This window comes from Marmota monax, unplaced genomic scaffold (assembly GCF_021218885.2).
Source record: "Marmota monax isolate L192 unplaced genomic scaffold, Marmota_monax_Labrador192_F-V1.1 WCK01_AAM20220418_F8-fsc00132, whole genome shotgun sequence".
Classification (NCBI taxonomy): Eukaryota; Metazoa; Chordata; class Mammalia; order Rodentia; family Sciuridae; genus Marmota; species Marmota monax.
The window spans coordinates 6,876,638-6,898,244 of NW_026695199.1; the positions used below are offsets into that span (position 1 = coordinate 6,876,638).

Consider the following 21,607-nt stretch of genomic DNA (forward strand, 5'->3'; position numbering starts at 1 on the left):
ACACCATCTGTCTGAGAAAGGCTTGTAGGGCACTTATTTAAATGCAGGATGCTGGGTCTTCTGCCAAGTGCAGGCCAGAATGCCCTATGCCAGCCCACCTGCATGCATGCTGTCTGATGTGGGTTCCACTGGTTTTACTTTATAGTTTGAGTAGCAATAATGAAACCATTATTTTAATAACATGTTAAACAATAACGTCTTCCTTAGGAGTGATAGCTGTTTTTCTTTTTTCATTATCTTTGGAAGCAGCTTTTCCTGAAATTTCTAAGCAGAGATTTTTCTTTCTTTTCTTTTTTTTTTAAAGCCTAAAAATTTCCTTACAAGAGGCAGAGTAACTATCCCTGATTCTTTGAGCATCTTACTATTTTTCAGATTCCTGTGGGATCAGAAAGCCTATCTGTCAAGTTGCTTCTTTTCTTTTTTACATGTAAAACAATACCACACCGTCAACCTTTGTGGTTCCCTTAAGAGCTTGCAGTCATTTTTTGAGTTATAATTTAAAAATAGCCATTAATCTTCATGACATTTCTCTGAGACAGGTAAAGTTACTTTAATGAAAATAAATACTGAGATCCACCTATGATATTCTCATCAACAAGAGTATATCTTCAGCAGGAATGCTGCTCCTGTTGTTTAGACAACAGGTATTCTGTGGGGGCAGTAAGAATGCTTCCATCTCTGCTCATTTTACTTTCAGTGTTTTTGTTATTTGGCACATACGACTTACTAAATATTTGGTCATTACTTTAAGAAAGCATGCCTACTTTACCCCACCCACCAAAGCAAGGCTGTCTTGCTCTTTCCTCTCATGGGCAAAAATGTGAGTGGAGAGCAATTGAGAAAGTAATTGATGAAGCAGGAGGTACTCACTGTTCCTGAGCTCCTAAAGATCTTCTTTTCATAATATTGTTTTTTATTGGTACATTTTTTTCTGTGGGGGTACCAGGGATTGAACTCAGGGGCACTCAACCTCTGAGCCACACCCCAGACCTATTTTGTATTTTATTTAGAGACAGGGTCTCACTGAGTTGCTAAGCACCTTGCTATTGCTGAGACTGACTTTGAACTTGCGATCCTCCTATCTCAGCCTCCTAAGCCGCTGGGATTACAGGCATGTGCCACCATGCCCGGTTGTCTTATTGGTGCATTATAATTATACACAGTAGTGGGATTCATTGTTACATATTCGTACATACATGTAACATAATTTGGTCAATTTTATTTCCTAGGACTTCCCCTTTCCCTTCCCCTCCTCCCTCCCCCTGGCCTCTTTCTCTACTCTACTGGTCTATCTTGTATTTTCATGAGATTCCCTTGCCTTCTTTCCCCCTTTTTCCCCTCTGGCTTCCACATATGAGGGAAAACACATGACCCTTGACTTTTTGAGTCTCGTTTATTTCATTTAACCTAATACTCTGAAGTTGTATCCATTTCCCTGCAGATATCATACTTTTGTTCTTTTTCTTGGCTGACTAAAACTCCATTGTGCATATATACCACATATTATTTATCCATTCATCCATTTATGGATACCCATTGTTTGGCTGTTGTGAATTGTGTGGCCATAAACTTGGATATGCATATATCACTAGAGTATGCTGACTTTAATTCTTAAGGATAAATACTCAGGCGTGATGTATCTGGGTTGTATGGTTGTTCCATTCTTAGTCTCTTAAGGAATCTCCATACTGATATAAAGGTCTTTTTAACCCCAGAACCATGTTCCTCTCCTCTGCTTGAATGCAAGATTGAAGAGGAAATTTTAGTTCCATGATATATGGGAGGAGAAGGAAGATGCTGCATGTTTTGAATCTTAGCTCAGTCCCATGATTTCCTCTGGAAATTCCTGGAAGATCAATATCTTTCTCACAGGGAATATTTGATTTTGCCATGCTGTGAGGTTACCCATAAAAAGTTTATATCCATGTGAGGTAGGGGATTCTGGCTTCATAGAGGCCATCACTAGAGAGTATAAAAAATGCCTAAGAATGGTCGTATGGTTTAGGAGTGGGAATAGGGAATGATTGAAGATGAATCTTTCTGGTAGAAAGATTCTAAAATTGGATTGTGGTGCTGGTTGCACAACTTTGTAAATATTCTAAAATCATTGAATTACATGCTTAAGATGAGTGAATCTTATGGTTTCTAAATTATACTTTAATAACATTGATTAAAAAAATGCCTGGGGCCGGGATTGTGGCTCAGTGGTAGGGTGCTCGCCTAGCACATTTAAGGCTCTGGGTTCAATTCTCAGCACCACAGAAAATAAATAAATAAAATAAAGGTATTGTGTCCAACTACAACTAAAAAATAAATATTAAAAAAACCCCTGAAATTTGGGATCTCTTGAAAGGAACTCCTGTCTCTCCCGGGTAGCCAGGTGCCATAGTGCCATAACTCTCTGGAGTACAGCATCACATCTGCTGAGATTACTTAATATTCTCAGGGAAAGTGTGGGAGGAGGAGATGGGAACAAGGTGAATCTGCCACAGGGAGGGTGCCTGTGATGACAAAGTGAACTGAACCACAAGAACTAAGGTACATCCCTCTCCAGAATTGAAGGCTCACTCTGAATCACCGTGACTCTTTTGTTAGGTTGACAACAGTGCTTCATAGTTGGAATTCTTACCTTAAAATCCTGTCAGCCCTTGTAAACTGCCTTGTAAATGACTCGATCAAATGTACAGCAAGGAATTTGGATAAATATGTTACGTGTTTATGTATAATGTCAATGTGACTAATGTAACTTAATTACCATTTTTTTGTTGGGTTGCCATTATTTAATAAGGTATAGAAAATATTTAATGAGATAAATTTTGAGAAAGATTTTCTACCTCTTAATTTTTTTTTTGTGTGTGTGTAATGTTTTCCTAATTCCTGAATGAAGGCAACCCAACTTTCAGTGTTTGATTTACTGAAGAAATGGGTTGGCTTGATTACTTGTATTGTTGAGACTTGAGATAAAGCTGCAGGAATCCCTCAGTAACTGGAGCGCAGGAAACAATTGACACTGTTTTTTAATTCACATTGTTTCTGAGACATTTCCTACTTCCTAGTATAATATAGCTTTCCCATGAGAACAATTTGCTTACAAATGGTTAGACATGATACATTTCTCACTGGCACACATTCTGTGGGGAGAATGTCACTGTGCTTTATAGTAGCAAGTTGCTGTGTTTCTGTGAGTGTTGGGGTGGGGGCTCTGCTTCATGGAGACATGCTTGCAAATTCATTATTCCAAGTATCACATATTTTCTTTTGAACACTGACCCATTCACTTAGGGTTCTCCATCCCTTAGCTGGACTCTTTCTTGAAACAGCACATAATTCTTTTGACCTTGCCAATTGAATGGAATAGCCTCGTGGATTATGGTGTTTTTAGATACGCTTGATGAGTTACCATGGAGAGCAGTTCACAGCAATTGACATGGGAATACTTCATGCACATGGTGGTATGTGAGATAATCTGTGGCATTGTAAAGTGTCATCAAGGAGTAATTCCAGAAATGGGAAATGAAACCCTCAGTTGAGATAATCCAATATAATTTTCAGTTAAAAGTGTATACATACTTCTGGAATGATCATTCCCACATTCAGAAGTTATGCTGTATATAAAGTGAAATTAAAAGTTTCCCAACTTTTTTTTTTTAAAGATGTGGAACTTTGAGTTCCCTTTTTTTTTGTCTTATCAGATTTTATAAAAATAATACCTCTTGTCAGTTTTGCAGCTCCTTCCATCTAGAGAACTGAAAGCACTCACAATCTTTTTTCCTCTTGCCCTTCTCTTCAAGGCAATTTTTTGCTGGGCTGAGTTTATTTTTACCATTGCAACAACCAGTTTTTAGAAACTTTTGGAAACGAAAAAAGAAAAATGAGAATGGCACTGTAGCTGACATTCATTTTAGCTGTTTCCTAGTGTGAACATTTGAGTATTTCTAAAATCTTCTCTCCAAGTATGTCTTATTTTTCTCAGTTTGTCCCAATTCTAAGTCTCTGTTCTGCTGATAGGGTAAAAAAAAAAAAGAATTTATACTGTAAAACCTTATCCTCAGCAAGATGACTTTTTGAACTTGGAGTTTAGATCTTTATTTTTGCAGCTCCAACAGCTTCTTTTCCAGCACCCAGTCAAAATAATCACAGTGTCATGGAAGTTAGAACCAGAAAGGCCTCTACGGGTTCCCAGTTCAAGCCTCTCCTTATCTAAATGATGAGATTGAGGCCCACAGTGGTTAAGAAACATGCTGAAGGTCATAGAGCTAGTTGGTGGCAGAGGTATGGCCAGAATCAAGGATTCCTGATTTCTAGTTGGGTATTCTTTGGTTTTCTTCAACAAAAGCCATCTATCTGGACAGAGCTGGAGCACATCCTCATAGAATTCTAATGCTACTCAACAGGTTGAATCACACACTGCGACTAACTAAAAATGGGGAGAAAATTCAGTTTTTCCAGTTTGAGTTAATCAAATATAGAATAGTAACATTGAGTTCATAGACCATTTCTCTGGCCTGTGGATCTTGTGTGATTTGTATTCAGCAGAGAATACGATTTAGAATGACTATTATTTGTGTACTTTCTTTAGGCCACCATACCATCTATATTGGGGTCCACGTGCCCAAGAGCTACCGGAGAAGAAGACGTCACAAGAGAAAGACAGGGCACAAAGAAAAGAAGGAAAAAGAGAGAATCTCTGAGAACTACTCTGACAAATCAGATGTGGAAAACGCTGATGAATCCAGCAGCAGCATCCTAAAACCTCTCAGTGAGTACTCTTTGGGGCTTGGTGCCTCCCTCTGCTTTACTGCCCATCCTCGGGAAAGACCCTGTCTAGAATCCTGCAGATAATAATATGTCTGCTCTAAAGGAGAATGTCTATGGAGATGCTTTTCTTGTGCTGGTAGATTTATCTAGCAAGTCATCTAGAAGATTCTGAGTTGGTCAAAGAAGATCTGACAGAGTTTAGGCATAGTTGTGTATTCTACGTTTTTGACAAGTGAAATAGGGCAGACTGTTACTGATGGTGTTCAACAGTGACTGTAAACTCTTAAAATAACTTTTTGGATTTATTACACCTGCTTAGAAATAGGTTGCATTGAGACAGTAGGTTAAGATGAGAGTGTATGCATATATGTGTGTGTATGTGTGTGTGTGTATTTATATCTTTACAAATGTCAAAGCTGTAGATGACATTAAACTAAATGGTTGGCTAGGTCAATGATTTGAAAAGGAATAGTGGAGAAGCATCCTATCACTCAGAGAAGAACATAGATGACACAGCTCTTGAAATGTTGAACATAGTAGAAGTCATGCATTGTGTAAAAATGTAATGAAGAAGAGAATAGCAGGAGGTCAAAGCATACCGCTAGACTCTGGTGATAGAGTGAACTGTGTGTTTAAGGCATATGTTTATGTTGCTTTTTTTTTTTTTTTTTTAATGTGGGGAATATTTGGCTGCACGGATAGCCTTGTGGCTGAAGTGAGAATGAATATGTGCAGCAGAAACATATGCCAATTTTGGGAGATTCCCCAACAAGAGTTACACAGTGACAGCTTTTCCTGTTGGCAGAGCTCTGTGCATTCTTCATCTCTTTGCTACAGTTGCAGAAATATGGACCCTGTAATAAAATGCATTATGGGTGGCACAGATAAAGATCGAGTTTAGTCGTTGCAGGTGATGGCAGGCCAAATTAGAATGAACAGCTAAGGGGTGTTGAAAAGTGAATTTATAGAGTTAAATTAAAGAGGGTGTGAAGTGCAGTGTTGTGAATTTTTGACAGTATCACCCCTGGAACTGAGCAGGTGGCTTAGGAATCTAGAGAAGTACCATGTGAGAGAAGTCATACAATTGGGCCAATGAGTAACAGATTGGAGTTTGGAGGAGAATTTGGAGATGGACCACTAAACAGAAAAGATGTTGGAATAAATGTGAGACTTAGAAGGTAACAGAGGGCAGGGGAATAAAGTTAGGAACTTTCCACTGGAATGCCAAGGGAAAGTCTTTCTGGAAGGGATCCTTCAAGTAGCAACTAAAACTATTGGGTCAGTTTTGAGCATAGTCCTTGAAATGCATATAAAAAGCCCACAGTCAATACTTTGGAGGAACAAAAGATAATACCCTCTTCCAAATAAATTAATCCAGCTTGTTTTTTTTTTTCTATCTGTTTTTGGTGAGACTTGAATCAGTATCAGAGGACTCTTCCCAATGCACTTGTGATCCGTTTTTCTCTTTTGTAAGTCATCTATCTATTTGCAACTTAAGAAGAAGAGTGTATCATCTCTGTTGATATTGAAAAGGAGATTCTTATGTAGACATATGGGCCAAGGGATTTTAAGATGATAATTATGTACCAGCTTTTTAGGAAGTAGTGCCAACAGGTAATTAGGAATGAACAGATCAGAAAGCTGAGTCTGAATGTCTGTCAACCACAGAAGACTGCTGCTCTCTGTGGCATTTGAGGGCCAGTTTGAGTACAGCATGTGAAATAGGCAGGGCACTTCACAGTTCCTGGGGGTTGCTGCTTTATGTTATATGCTAGGTTTCTGAGGGGTTCAGTGGAGGCACAGTTGTTAAAGAACAAATTGTTCATTGAGCCTAAGGATATTGTTTGTAGGTTTGCATTTTGTGTTTATTTTTTTCATGTTGCCCATTAAGTAACACTGTAATATGCCTTTAAGATATTTGGTCTGAGTGATCCATTTTGACATGAAGGTTCTCTTAGAAATTGCCATTATTTTCTCTGATGCTTATCACAGAGACTAGATAGATTGGTAGTTGGTTTATCTTGGTGCAGTTCTACTTGAAAGTCAGAATTGTTTCACCCAGATGTAGAAAGAAATTTAATCCTGATTTTGGGGAAGCCACAAGCTCTGACACCAAGTGATAATAAAATTCTTAGGACAAAACTCACTTAGTGAAGTATCTACCTAATATATACCATATTGTCTTTCAAGAACAACCATATACAGTCTCTGTTATTCTTGAATCTAGAATGTTTGAGTTACATATGGGTGTGTGTGTGTATATATATATATATATATATATATATACACACACACACACACACAAACTGTGTGTGTGTACATGTACAGTACACACACACACACACACACAGATAAAGAGGGAGGGAGATGATGTCCTATTGTCCTATAGACAAGATTCCCACATGTGCCAGCAGTGCATTGTGTGATGCTTATATTATTCTGAGGCAAAACAAAACAAGCAAGTCATATAAATAGTCACTAGATGCGAGTATCTTTGACTTTCCTTGCTTTCACTCCCATATGTAATCTTTTTGTCTATTCCTTTAAAGTTTTGCTGCTCAGGAATTGTTTTATCTTGCTTAGACATCTGTAGCAGCCTTTAATTTTGGAGTCTTTCTCCATGCAGTGGCAACATTGGTCATGATGAGGTGTAAGCCAGGTCATGCCGCTCCTTTGCTGAAAACTTCCATTGCCCTTAGAATACCATCTCAGCTGGGCAGTCTGGTCCACAGTCTCTCTCCAGTCCTGCATTGCAGCCATTCACTCTTAACTCACTTTAATCCAGTCTCACTGATGTTTTAGATCCTTGGTGCTAAAACCTTTTGTACCTCAGGCCTTTTTGCACCTACAAGCCTCTCTCCCTGGAATGGTCACCCTATTCATACCCTGATTAGCTTTTTCTTCCTGTTTTAAAATTTTAATTCTTCAGAGAGGCCTTTCCTTACTACTCCATCCAGTGCAGTTTCCCTAGCACTATTCTTTCTCAGCTCCTTATTTGCTTCCTTCCTAATACCTGGTTTAGCTTGCAACTTTGATCAGTCTACAATTTTGCTTTGAGCTGGTGTTAGATTGGAAGCTCTGGGAGAGCAAGAATCAGATTTTTTTTTTTTTTTTTTTTGTTCATTGATCTCTCTGGCCCCTAGCACAATGCCTGGAACCTAGCATTTGCTTAATACATGTTCATTGAAGATAAATTGGATAAGTGCATTCCTGGAGAGGCATAAATATTGCTTTTATTTGTCTAAAGATTTCCCACATTCTAGCTGGTGATTAGGCATAGCTTGGTGGCTTATGCATATAATTCCAGTGGCTCAGGAGGCTGAGGCAGGAGGATCACAAGTTCCAAGCCAGCCTCAACAAAAGCAAGGATCTAAGCAACTCAGTGAGACCCTGTCATTAAATAATATACGAAATAGGGCTGGGGATGTGGCTCAGTGGTTGAGTGCTCCTGAGTTCAATCTCTGGTACACACATACACAGACACACAGACACACACACATGAAAAAAAGATTTCCCATATTCTAGATGAAGGTCCAGCTGGTTTTCTTGTTTTTAAACTGCACATTTCATTTTCTACTTCCCTGTTCTGCCTTTTTCTCTTGCCATGTAAAATTTGATCCTTTCAATTATTCCATATTGGAAAATGCCTCATAATTTCAGCTTTTGCCAAAGTGGTAATTTGGTCTGGGTAGATGACTCCCAAGTGTATGCAATTACTTGTTACTTACAGGTGATGGGAGAAATTGACCCACAGAGCACAGAGATTCATCACTGACTTCACAAATGCTCCTATTCCAGACAGAGCTCGGGTACCTCTGCCTCAGAAGCCTCATGCAATAGGCATGGAATTGAATAATAAAGAACATTCCTATGAAGAAATAAGCCAAATAATTTGCAGTACTTGAGCACATCAGGGAGATAACATAATTAACAGGTTCATTTAGCTTGGAACAGGATGCTTTTGATTTTCTCCAGCATTTTGGTGTCGATAGAGTTTCTAAAAGGTGGATATGTGTTTGGTCCCTTCCACATTGGGAGTTTTAAAGGAAGCCAGTTAGCCACATGTCCTCTGAGTTCAGCAGTAGCTCCAAGTCCTTGCACAGCTGCTATTCTCAGTGTGGCTGCAGAGCTGGAGACACAGAGAAGGAAACATGTGTGAGAGTGTGGTACTCTGAGCAATCGGGAGGGAGAGGCTGGGGAAGAAAAGCAAACTGGAAGAACAGGCAGGAGAGACAAGGGAATGAGGAGGTGGTGTGGAGTGGGTGGTGGAGAGAAAGTTAGATTGTGCTCTTTCTTAAAAATAATCCTTTTGCCTCCTCCACCGTGCACTTTTTTCCCCCTAAGTTAGCAGCTGCCATCGTCTGAGGGTTGCCCAGAAAAGTGGGTGGGAAGATGGTCCTGGCTGATAGGATCTGGAAACACAGTGTGGCTTCACACCCTCCATGGTTTTGGCCTCTTCACTTCTCTTTTTGTTAGTGTCCTGGAGTATGTATGGGGTACCAGGGGCCACTGTGTTACTGCAAAAACTCTGAAGACGTGTGAAATGTTAGGAGACACAGCTACAGACAGAACATCCTGCTCAGTACGTTGATCTACTGTGTAATGCATTTTGTGACAAGCTTAAACAGGCATCAGTGCTGGGAGCTACCAACTGCCCCTCGCATACAGGTCTGCCTGTGTGGCAGCGACGTGGTGCTAGGTAGGTGTGCACGGACACTCATTTAGTCTTGTGGCATTTTTTAGTTCTTTGGATGTGTACCAGAATTGACGGATTTATGCTAGTGGACATTGTTCTGTGAGCCTGGGACAATGGTTGCCAGTTGGTGATCCAGCTATATTCAGGAAATTGAAACAGAGAAATGGGCAGCTGCTTTTGTTTGGGGCTTCCGGGTAAATGAACAGAGTAGCTTTTCATAAGAGCCAAGAATATTTGGTATTTTGTCATTTGATTTCCCTTTTTCCCAGTGCACACCCCTATGCCCGCTCCCAACCTGACCTCATACTTTTTAGTATATTTCTACTTTCTTTTTTTTTGGATGTTTTAAATGCTTTTAGGCAAGACCCTTCACTCTGCCATCATAAAGTAAGATTTCTTTAATTTTTCTATATGCCATTGACATACACCCAAAATGAATCACTATGCAGAGCAGAAGGGAATCTTCAGGGTGAGTATAAAATGAGATAGTGCTGTCTCTGTTTAAAGAAACATGAACAGAAGAACTATACTGTCTACCTCATTCTTATCTCTATTGATGGAAATAGGAGGAAACACTTTATCTTTAGGTCTGAGATCAAAAGGTTTTATATTAAAAAGTAACTGGCCTTTTCAGAAGGGGCCCTTGCTATATGATTTCCCTGGAAAAGCAGAGTGTATCAGGCTGTTAAGAGCACATTTTAGAGGTGGCTTACTTGAGTTAGAATCACAGCTCAAACTTGCAGTATAGCCTTGGAAACATAGTTGTTTTATGTTTCAGCTTCCTCATCTGTAAGAAGGGGATTGTGATAGAATTTAATTGTATATTCTGAATATCAAATGAGCCTGGCATCTGGTTAGCAATAATGGTCAGCAGTAATTATATTTTGAGTTACCTTGGATACATTCTTCAACCTCATCTTTTCCCCTCTCTTGCATGCAGATAATGCCAAAAGTTTCAGGCTAAAACTTTGTAGAGATTATTCCTTATAAACAACAATTATTATTCTTTAAGCTTGTCTAAACTTGTCTTCTACAAATTCTCATTGGCTATTCCTTTATGTTAGCCATCAGCTTGGTCCTGACTACCAGTAGCATCTTTGGAAGAGTCAACCTAAATTCAGTCTCTCAACTTGCCAGCGGGCGCCAGTCTGAATGTTGGCTGGTAGATACAAGGACCAAGGAAAAGAGAATTTCAGGGCACACAGGTGACAGCTACTGAGCTGCTCTTTTATGTGGTAACAAGTGGCTCTGCTTACCAAGTGTGCCCTTGAATTTAATCAACAGGTGGGATCCCCAGTTCTGCACCCCTGCAAGCCAGTAGCTTCTCTCTTTGTGTTCCTCAGTGAAGTTAATCTGATTAAGAACAAGTCAGGAATCTGAAGGCAGTGCTTTGTCGGAAGGAGAACACTTGACCTCTTGTGTTTTGGGTGGTGCTGGGTTGGCACAACAATATTGTGCTTCGTGTGATACAAATAATGGTTGTTTATTCCTGTGGTGCCAATGGACATGAAAGGATGGTGTCACGGTGCTTCTGTCTTCTTTAGCCAGTTGACTATATAAATATATCAGAGAGCCTTGACTTCTGAAATACAGTTCTCTTGAAGTCACCTCAGAGTGCCCTCCAATTGGCAATTCTTATAGTATTCATTTCCTGTTGCTACTGGCTATTCTCTTCCAATAGTTATTCCATTTTATCATGCCATGGGATGTTATGAATAGTGTGTTTATGTGTGTCATGGGAGAGTTGATGTTGTTGCTATTTATAGTGACTCATGAGTTCAGGAGGCCTCAGAGGTTCTAGTGTACTCCAGGTGCTGGGGGTATTCAGGGCTAAAAAGAGATTGTAACTTGGAGTGGAAAATGGGGGAAAACCAGAAAGGACTGTGGAATTCAAGTTGTGAAGTACTTCTTAGTGAAGTAAACAGGGTATAAATGATTATCTGCAACAGGCATTGTTACTACCTTAGCAGAAGATGGGACACAGCCTGTGGTTTGGAGTTAAATTTGTGAAGCAGGGAGCATGAGTGTGAGTGCGTTTGTGAGTGTGTGTGCACGTGCACGCATATGTGCAATTGGAATGTACATGAGGAGTGACAAATTGGCAAGGACTTTTTTGGAGTGGTGTTCTGTTTAGGAAATTTTTCATATGGAAGCAAATAACTTTAAAATGACATGTGTTCTCAGTATGAGGGATTTCAACTCAGGGCTTTGTGAGTATGGCCTGTTGAAGCAGAAGTATTGGGGTGAGGAACCATGGGTGCACTCTATAAATAAGTTCTCCAGAATTCTTCCATGACCACAATCTGAAGGAAGGAATGTTAGGTTCTTTTAATAACTTTCCCATAAACAGGAGTTTTATTTGAGTTTTCATCACACTTTGATAGAGGTGTTGTGAGTATGGAGCCCCCATTTTCCTTTGTCTCTAGAAACAATCTTAATTATCTTTGGTTCTTTCCTGTTCTTTCTCTACCTTAGCCATCCATTCACTGACTTTCCTTCAGTGTTTCTTATATCCACTCTTCCTTTGAATTCCCTGGGCAATATCTTTCTATTTGGTTTTGCAGCCTTTAGGATCTTCCTTGAAATAGAAGTTATTTTAGATAAGGCTGCCAGATATCTAAAATATCAGTTTCATCTAGTATCTCTTTAATTATAAAAACAAACAAGTGAGCAAAACTCTCCTCATTACTCTGCATTAATTAAAGCTGGCTCCTAACTTGGAATTCATAGATGTTTAAGAGTAAATTGACAATGTAACAGAGATTCCACTATTTACCGTCAGTATTTTAAAAAGCATAATAAAAAGTACACAGATTTTCCCTGACCTCGTAAGTTCATTTATACCAACTTGCAATGACTTTGCCAGTGTTTTTACTAAATATATATATTTTTGTTCATTCTAATAAGTTATGCATGACAGTAGAATGAATTTTGACACATCATATGTAAATGGAGTATAATTTCTCATTCATCTGGTTGTACATGATGTAGAGTCACACAGGCCATGTAATCATATATACATATAGGGTAATAATGTCCAATTCATTCTACTATCATTCCTACTCCCATGCCCCCTCCCTTCCCTTCACTCCCCTCTGTCTAGTCCAAATTGTCTCTGTTCTTCCTCACTTGCCTTATTGTGAATTAGCATCCTCATATCAGAGAAAACATTTGGCCTTTGGTTCTTTGGGATTGGCTTTTTTCACTTAGCATAATATTCTCCTATTGCATCCATTTACCAGCAAGTGTTTGAATGCCTGCTATATACCTAAATTATACAGATTGGTATGTAGACTCGAATGCTTCCAGTAGTGACTGACCTCTTTCAGGTGTGTGTCATCTCTCCAGTGGTATCATTAGAGCCCCTCAGGGCAGGAGCAATATTACATGCATCTTTTGAACTATGTTCTGCAAAAGCATATCCATTTAAATGGACAAGTAAATAAAACATTCAGAAATTACTTATTAGGTTCTAATAGTCTAGTCTAATAAAATAAAAACTTGAGAGGAAGGGTTGTGTAATTTATTCAATATTAATAAATAACTTGGCAAAAAAATGCTATTCCCAACTTAAATCCTTATTGAAATGTGACTAAAATAGAAAGAGCTTTCCAGTAGGTGTGTTTCTGAATAATGGTGAAATGAAGAGGAAGAAGGCTTGGAAAAGTAAATTTTCTCATGCTATAACTCTTCAGCTTTGTTTTGCAATAAATGATTTGCATGTAAATAAAATAGAAATTGTCTTTGTTTCCAAAATAGAGATAAAAGTGCTACCCCGTGTATAGAAAAATATTAAAATATCAAGATTTGTGAAAATATGCAGACCAATGTAGGCATGCAAAATATTATTTCAGATGTAATTTTTCAAAGAGCCATATAGCTTGATAAATTGGAATAAGCCTGCTTGTGTGGACAACTATTTATTTAGGGTTCATTCCCATGATGATGAGTGAGGATAGCACATAAAAGAGGTTACTTATGATAGTGATAATTGTTAATTAGATGTGCCCTGAGTCTGTTTGTAGCATTTGTTACAGAGAACTTTAAGAATTGATTTTATATGTGTATCTGGGATTAAGGTCTGTGATCCTTTCAGAAATGAATTTAGATGACCTTTAGACATGTTTCTCAGAATTACCACTTAATGATTCTGAAACAATAACACCTCTGGAATTTATATGTTCTTTTGCTGATTATCACTTAAGCAGAATTCTTTCTTTCTTTCTTTTCTTTTCTTTCTTTTTTTTTTTTAAAGCAGGATGCACTTGATATCCTTGTTTGAAAGCCACTTCTCATGGTAATGGTATTGTGATCCAGCAATTTGTATTAAAGTCATCTTTTTGCCAGTTACTAAAGTTTTAGCACAAAGGCCACAGGAGAAAGCAATTATTTTAAATTGATTCTGCTTCATTGATGAGTCTTTGGGAAGGAATAACTTAAATTAATGGAAAATGTGATTTGGGGATGTAGATTTATCATAAACATGTGAACCTGGTAGCTGGCTATGTTTGTTCAAAACTGAAGTTGTTTTTATCTGAAAGTGGGGTGACTTCTATTAGCACAGCACTGGAAAAGTGATTTTTATAACTAGAAATTCACTGCACATTTGCCTGGTATCTGGAGTACACGTGAGTAACTATAAAACCCCAAGTTAATTTTTTGTCTAATTATACTTTGTTACTTGTGCAACTGCTGAATGCCACAAGCAAATAGGAAAAAAAAAATCAAAAACATTTTGAATTATTTTTTACTGTTGTCTACACAAGGATATGACTAATAGTCTTCTTTGATCTTCCAATTCCTAAATATAGATTTTGAGTAAAGAGGTATTCTGGTTAGGAAGGATTGAAAATAAGTAACTGTATTCTACTGGCTATCTCAGTTAGATGAAATTCTGACCAGAGTTTTTGAAAAGCATGTAAGCATGGCTTGAGGAAAGATCTCTGACCTATTATTTGCATGCTCAAATCAAACCTGGAGGGTTGTAGATCTACATTTTCTTTAAGCTCTTCTTAAGTAAAAAAATATTTTTTAATCAAATTTATTTTTATTTTATTTTAATTGGTGTACTAATTATACATATTTATGGGGTACAGTGTGATATTTTAATACATGTATACAATTTAGAGTAATTGTATACAATCAGGGTAATTAACATTTCCTTTACCTCAAATGTTTATCATTCCTTTGTGTTGGGAACTTTAAAAAATCCTCTGTTTTAGCTATTTTGAAATATTCTGTAAATTGTTGTTAACTGTAGTCGCCTTACTATGTGTGCTATGGAGCACTAGTACTTATTCTTCCAATTATCCATTCTCCCCCTATTAACTTCCAGCCTCTGAAGACCTCAGTTCTACTCACTCCTGAGTAAATACAATGGGATAAATTTAAGGATCTTCTTTGTGAATTTTTAAATTATTTTTAAAGTTTTTTATTCTAATTAGTTACACATGATAGTAGAATGCATTTTGACACATTGTATGCTAATGGAGCATAACTTCTCATTTCTATGGCTGTACATGGTGCTGAGTCACACAGATGGTATAATTATACATGTATATAAGGTAATAATGCCTATTTCATTTTACTGTCCTTACCATCCCCTCCGTCCCACCCTTCCCCTTACTCCTTTCTACACAATCCAAAGTTCCTTCATTCTTCCCTACCACCCTGCCCTCACCTTTGGTCTTAATGTATTTTTGTATATAGGCAGAAGTGGCAGAGATGGTTTCCTTGGTTGGCAGATGAAGAGAAAGTTTCATCTTAATAACTGAGAGGGAACGGGGGATCTTTAATTTAATAAAGGCTCATATAAGCTTAGGTAAAAAGAAATCCATCAAGGGCAGTGTATAAGCAGAAAAACCAATCTGGAGAATGCATTTATTTTAAAACATCAATTGAGGGCTAAACAATGTCACTGAGTTGTGAATGACAAGCACAGGGATGATGCTGAAAGTAGTAGGAGAGAGAGAGCTATGACATAGTTTGAGCAAAGAAGAGAAGAAGTGAAGGGACCCCTCACTATGGAGAAAGGCAGTGAGATCAAAGAGCAGAAAAGCCACTGGTGAGTGGCAAGGGACACTTACCCTTCAAACTAGAGCCCTGCAACTTAATAGTAGCTTAATAGTACCAGGCTTCTACATTCTCCCTTCATCCTAGTTTTCTTGAGCTAGTTTTTTTCCCCCCCAAGCATGATTATTAATGATTGCAGTGACTCTCCAGTCTATAACTAGTTTTCTTTCCTTCCCCCGCTTTTTTTTGTACCTAGGGATTGAATCCAGAGGTACTTTACCACTAAGCTACATGTTCAGCTCTTTTTATTTTTTATTTGAGACAGAGTCTCACTAAGTTGCTTAGGGCCTTGCTAAGTTGCTGAGGCTGACCCTCTTGCCTCAGCCTCCCTAGTCGCTGGAATTACAGGTATGTGTGGTCCACCTCACTTCCCTTCATTCTTATACATTATGTCTTTGTATTAGTTTTAGAATCACCTCTATGAGACAGCTTTCCTGCAGAGAGCTTGGGCCTTGTCTTGTAGCTATGCTTTCTAAAAATTCCCTTTAAGTACTCTCTGGTCTTTGGGCAGCAGGTATATTGCTCAGTGGTAGAGCGCTTGACTCACATGCATGAGGCCCTGGGTTAAAAAAAAAAAAAAATGGAAAAAAAGTGTCTAGTCATCTTGCAGATCACTTTAACTCTGCAATTTAATTTATATTCCTTGTAGGAGACTTCTCCAAGGCTTTGTCTTCAGCCACAAGACAAAGCTGGATTAAGATGTTCACTTTTTACAAAGATGCTATCTTGAGTGTCCACACCATATCCAAGGCTGGCCGCTTGGTAATCTGCCTGATGACAGTGGAAATTCAGAGTGAGGCAATGGGACTTTTTTGGAAGACAGCTGGGTCTAGGGGAATTTTTGTAAGCAATGAACCATTCTTTAATTGAAACCACTGGATGTGGTTAGTAGTTTATTTTAAAAACACCATATGTTACTTCATTCCTATAGACTGTGACAATCATAGTTTAATCAAAAGCTGCTTGTGACATTTCTGTTTAGTGTTCATAAAAGAGTGGTTTGCTTCCTTGAAATCCTGAACTCTGTGCCAAATGCCAACACATTTACAATTATAGTTTTGCTTTTAGGCAGTTGTGCAACTTTCTGAATATGTGGTAGGTTTTAATTCATTTTTGTCACTTTCACTAATTTGTCATCTTCTTAAATGGAAAAATGTTTTCTTAGCCTTTTGTTTGGTAAACAAAACTTTTACTCTTTTCTCCATGGTTCCCCTGAGAGGAAATAAGCTAATGTAACTGCTTTTTGACTCTCCTTTTTGGTCAGAAAGCCAAGCTAATGCATGATCTCACTGAGACATGATCTATTTGTATGAACTGTAAGCTTGTAAGCTTGTCATCATCCCTCATGGTCTGGGGGCAGGCACCCTATTAGCCACCATAACAGAGTGAGAAAAGAGATACAGCCAGATCCCTGAGCCTTCCTCTCAGCACAGTGCAAGACAGTTCAGTCCATTTTGATCCAACCCAAGAAATATTTATGGAGCACTTCTCCTTTTTAGGCATAGTCCTGGGCCCTGGGGCTGTGGAGATGAAAATGTCTTATAAACAGATAGTTTGTGTGTGTGACACAATCAGATAAATGTAAAAGAATGTGATAATTGCTAATAGTGGTGTTATGACAGCATAAAAAAATGGTGAGGGTATTTGGAGATGGCCTCACAGAGGAAAAAGCTCCTGATTCGAGTCTTGGAGGGGCAGGAGCGTGTCAGGAGGTGGGGCAGGGAGAGTGAGGAGCTGGCTATATTTCCCTAGGAATGGAGAATTACAGGTGGGGAATAAGATGAGGTGCTTCTTCAAAAGTATCCCTCTCCTTTTTAGGAGGAAATACTATGGTTGTTGTCTTTCTGTACCTAAACTGACCACAAAAGCCCATTTTGGGAGACTCTGTTTAGTAGTTTGCCTAACATCACTCTTCCCTGTCTCAGAACTCTGAAGATAAGTTCAATCCATCTTGATCCAGTTCAGTAAATATTTATGAAGTACTTCTTCTCAGGTGTGGTTCACAACAGAAAAGTGCCAGCTGAAGTCCTTGACTTCCCAGGTTGCCCTGTGGTGAGGGGTGGCCATGTGACTTAGTCCTGGCCAGTGAGATGTAAGCTTAGGTGTATTGCATTATACATTTCTGTTAATACTGACTCCTGTGAGAAACATCTACACAAAAAATTTCTAAACAATATCTAATGGGTGTTGTGAATGAATGTTTTTGTTCTATTATTTTCTATGTAAGTAGTAAAAAACTGTCAGGTACATTCACTTCCATCTCTTAACTTTGTTCTTGTTGCTGGTGAGCCTGAGTAACTGCTTACATTTTGCAGGTCAGTTTGTTTATACCGTATGTCTATCTGTTCTCTCTATATATACACAGAGGAGGTTTATGAGAAGTAATTAGAGTGAATCTGTGTATTAGGTGATTTGAGTTTCATTGATGGAATGTTGATAATGATAATAATAATGAATATTGAACAAAAGCTAGGGTCTAAATTCCTTGCCAATACATAAAAAAGTGAAATCTTAATTTTCTTCACTCAAACCTGAGGGTACTGTCCTCCTTTCTGTGTTTGAAGGCTCCCGGAGCCTCTGAGCAACTTGACATTATACGGTTGGCAAGTGGCGTTGCTGAGATGTGGATCTGGGGCTTTCTGATTCTAAGTGAAGGCTCTTAACCACTGCACTGTGGTTATTACGAGCAGGCTTTTTGACAGCTTTATACTAGAGTGAATGGAATTTGAAAGCACTGTATGTATCTAAATTCAACTTGTCTTGTCAACATGAATTCTTATGCTGTGCTGTAGAGTGATACTGAACTTGGGCAGAAAGGATAAAGAAGCCCTTCCTTTCCTCCTACAAGATCCTCCATGTTTAATCCAGAAATCTTAGCTTAGAATCATATTGTGCATACTTTTATTTTTTTGGTTGATTTTCTGGGTACAAAAAATTACACTTATTATTGGAAATGTAAATACAACAAACCATAACCAAAATAGCTACCACTGACTAGACGAAATGGATAGTGTGGCTGGATTTTACTATAGACTGATAATTTTCCTATCAGCCTGTTTATTTTGTTCAAATCTGTGTATTTCTCTATCTACCCAGTTTTCATTTTGTTTATGCATTTCATTTGTTTATTCACTCATATATATTTTTTTGAATTTTAAAGTTTTGAAATTTGGTCAGTTTTCTTGGTTTCTTCTCAGGGATGTGTTTTTGAAACAGTTTGGCTTCAAGTGACTTTATTTAGTCACCCAAGCTTCCCTCCTCTAAGAAAGTCCTTACCCATCCAATTTGTTCCTGTCAAGCAAATGAAGTTGGGAAAAGTTATTCAGTACTGAGGACTTTAGGGAGAATCTCTCAGTAAACCCTAGGATCATGTCAGTATCAGGAAAGAGGAGATGACTTGTTAATGCATTCATCCCTTTACCTAAAATATTTATTGAAACCAGGTGCTGTGCTAGGTGCTGGGGTTAGGAGAGGGAACAAAATTAAAAACACTTTCTTCTCTTAGGGAGCTTTTAGTCTGGCACTTACTGATCAGACACCCATAGAGAGAAATGTGAAATTGCACTTGCAGTGAGTCTTGTGGTGGAGTGTGGTTCATGGTGCTGTAGTTTGATATTGGTAGAATTTGGTTAAGTTGGGGGATTGTGGAAAAGCTTCTCTGAGAAAGTCCTATTTTAATTGAGATCTGAAGGATGAGAAAAAAAATTAGAAGACTCTAGAGAAGAACACTGTAGATTAAATGGAAAAAAAAAAAAAAGCATAAACAAGGCTCTGGGCCAGGAGGAAGGATGATGAGTTGAGCAGGCTTATCTAAGACTAGCCATCGAACCTGACCTAGGTAGGAGGAGGCTTCATTGAGAGAAGTTTTATCTAGAAAGTAATTCCATTTTCCTTTACTCATATTTGAGAAAATGAAAGGTACCAATTTCATGTGGATATAGAATATAGAATATATAATTCCCAATGCAGGTAAACGCACATCTATATTTAAGGCATAAAGTAAATTAAAGCACCCATTTTTAACCTAAGTTAAATTGAAACTTTTATGTTTACCAACTTCCTTATTTTTTTCAATGCTGGGTTATCTAGGAACCACTCCCAACTTCTGCTTGTATATTTAACTTTCTTTTCTGAAAATATTGCTTCCTACAATATTCACATGCCAAATAATGCCTGTGTTTCTAAACCTCTTGTGAGTGTCAGCTAAAGCATTGGGTGTTGGCATGAAAGGAGCAGTCCTACCTTTTCTAGTGCCTCCACAATTTTTATGTTTTGATAAACTCATCTGGCAGTCAAGAAAAATCTCTTGAAATTTCTGCAGTTTCAAAGTCTAGAAAGATGGAGGGGCACACCATTCCAGATGAACATTCAGTAGCACTGAGTTTAAATCATACACAGGCCTTTTCTATCTGTGATTCACATGGTGTCAGGAGGAGAAGGAAGATCAAGTGACAGGGTCAGGAGGACACAGAGCCTCAGCCCTGCTTTTGCTTGCTCAGTGACTTCCTTCCAGAATGACTCGACATGCATCACCAGAACACAGGAGGTACGCACCATGGTGATTTATACCATGGTTTTGGTTTGTTAGTTTATTCTGTCATAGCCAGAGCAAGAAAAAAACTGGCGATGCAAAGAGAGATTTTGTTTAACTGGAGGAATTTTGAAACCTTTGTGAACTAAGTACACCAGTGTATTTTTGTTCATGGTGCTTTTGAAGTCTGTGATCAGGAAATGTGTTTTCCCTAAAAAGAAATCAGAAAAGGTCCCAGGAGGGCCTCATTGACTGTAACAAAATATGTTTTTTTAGAGCATTTTTCATGTTTTCACACTATTCTTTTTCTCCCTTTTGCTCCAAGTTGCATTTTTCCATCAGAGTTATTTTGGATGGAATTGGAAGTTTTCTCTGGCTCTTTGTGCACAGTTCCAAAGGCCATTCACAGAGTTGACTAAGCTGAGTTGGCCATACATTGCCAAACGTTTTATTTTTGTGTAGTGCTATATAACTTATAGAGACTTTCATACGTATACCCTAATTGTTCCATCACCCTGATGCAATTAGAACCAGCATTATTCCTGTTTTATAAATATAAATTTGAGGTTCCCCAATCTAAGTAATTTGCCTGAGGTCACACCTCCTATGTTGGTGGAGGAGTCAGGTTTAGAACAACGTCCTTGGACTTCTGGTCTGGCTCTCTTTATATCATATCATGAAACTGAAATACCAGAGTGATTGGACTAAAAATGAGGAACATTTGATAGTGTGCAATCAAATCCTGGAGGGTTCCATTATTCATTTCTCCAAAGCTTGGTATATTCAAAATTAGAAAATTATAGCTATGAATAGTTGTTTTCCACTTGATTGGTCTAAAGTCAACTGAGTCCTAGAGAAGACTCTTTGAAAGTGTGTTGCCGTGGAGATGGATGAGCATAGCCATGTAATAGCTTCCACGAATTTGAAATTCCAGCAGTTTAGGTGACAGTTGTGTCTTTCTGAAGGGCGTGGGCAGATTCTGAACGGGCTTTTCCCGTTGCTCATCAGCTTGGCCGTGGCTGCTCTTATTCCAGCAGTCACTCATTTTCACAGATGTCTTTCAGAAGTCTTTTTATGCTCTTCTTTTTTGTGTGTGTGATACTGGGGATTGAATCCAAGAATGCTCAACTACTGAGCTACATTCCTAGCCCTTATTTTATTTTTGATTTGGAGACAGGGCCTCACTAAGTGACTGAAACTAGCCTTGGACTTGTGATCCTCTTACCTCAGTCTCCCCTGTTTCTGGGATTATAGGCATGGGCCGAAGCACTCAGCGGTTGTTTCTTTTCTAAATTCAGAATGTGTGGAAGCCTTTTCTTTTTGGTGTATTTCATTTCTTATCCTTGCCTATCAAATAGCTGGCATTAGGAAAATTCACACAGACTTGAGCAGGGACTCAAAACACTTGTGTAGTAGTTTGGACTTAATAAAGGCTGTCACCTCTGTGATTGTGTTTGATCTTCTTAATAGCCTTATGAGAAATCTAAGCCAGTATTACTCTTCCTTTTTTTTTTTTTTAATAAATGTAGGCAGCAAGATTTATGGAAGCA

At 38.4% G+C, this 21,607-nt stretch overlaps 1 protein-coding gene across 6 annotated transcripts in view; it reads left to right on the forward strand.

Moving 5' to 3' along the window:
• Window positions 1–21,607, forward strand: part of Slc4a4 (solute carrier family 4 member 4) — a 406,144-nt gene that overhangs the window by 124,087 nt on the left and 260,450 nt on the right. For all 6 annotated transcript variants that reach the window (XM_058574042.1, XM_046428692.2, XM_058574038.1 and 3 more), the window contains exon 3: window positions 4,580–4,759. In XM_058574042.1, the coding sequence (XP_058430025.1) occupies window positions 4,580–4,759 (180 nt within the window). The remainder of the gene's footprint in view (window positions 1–4,579; window positions 4,760–21,607) is intronic.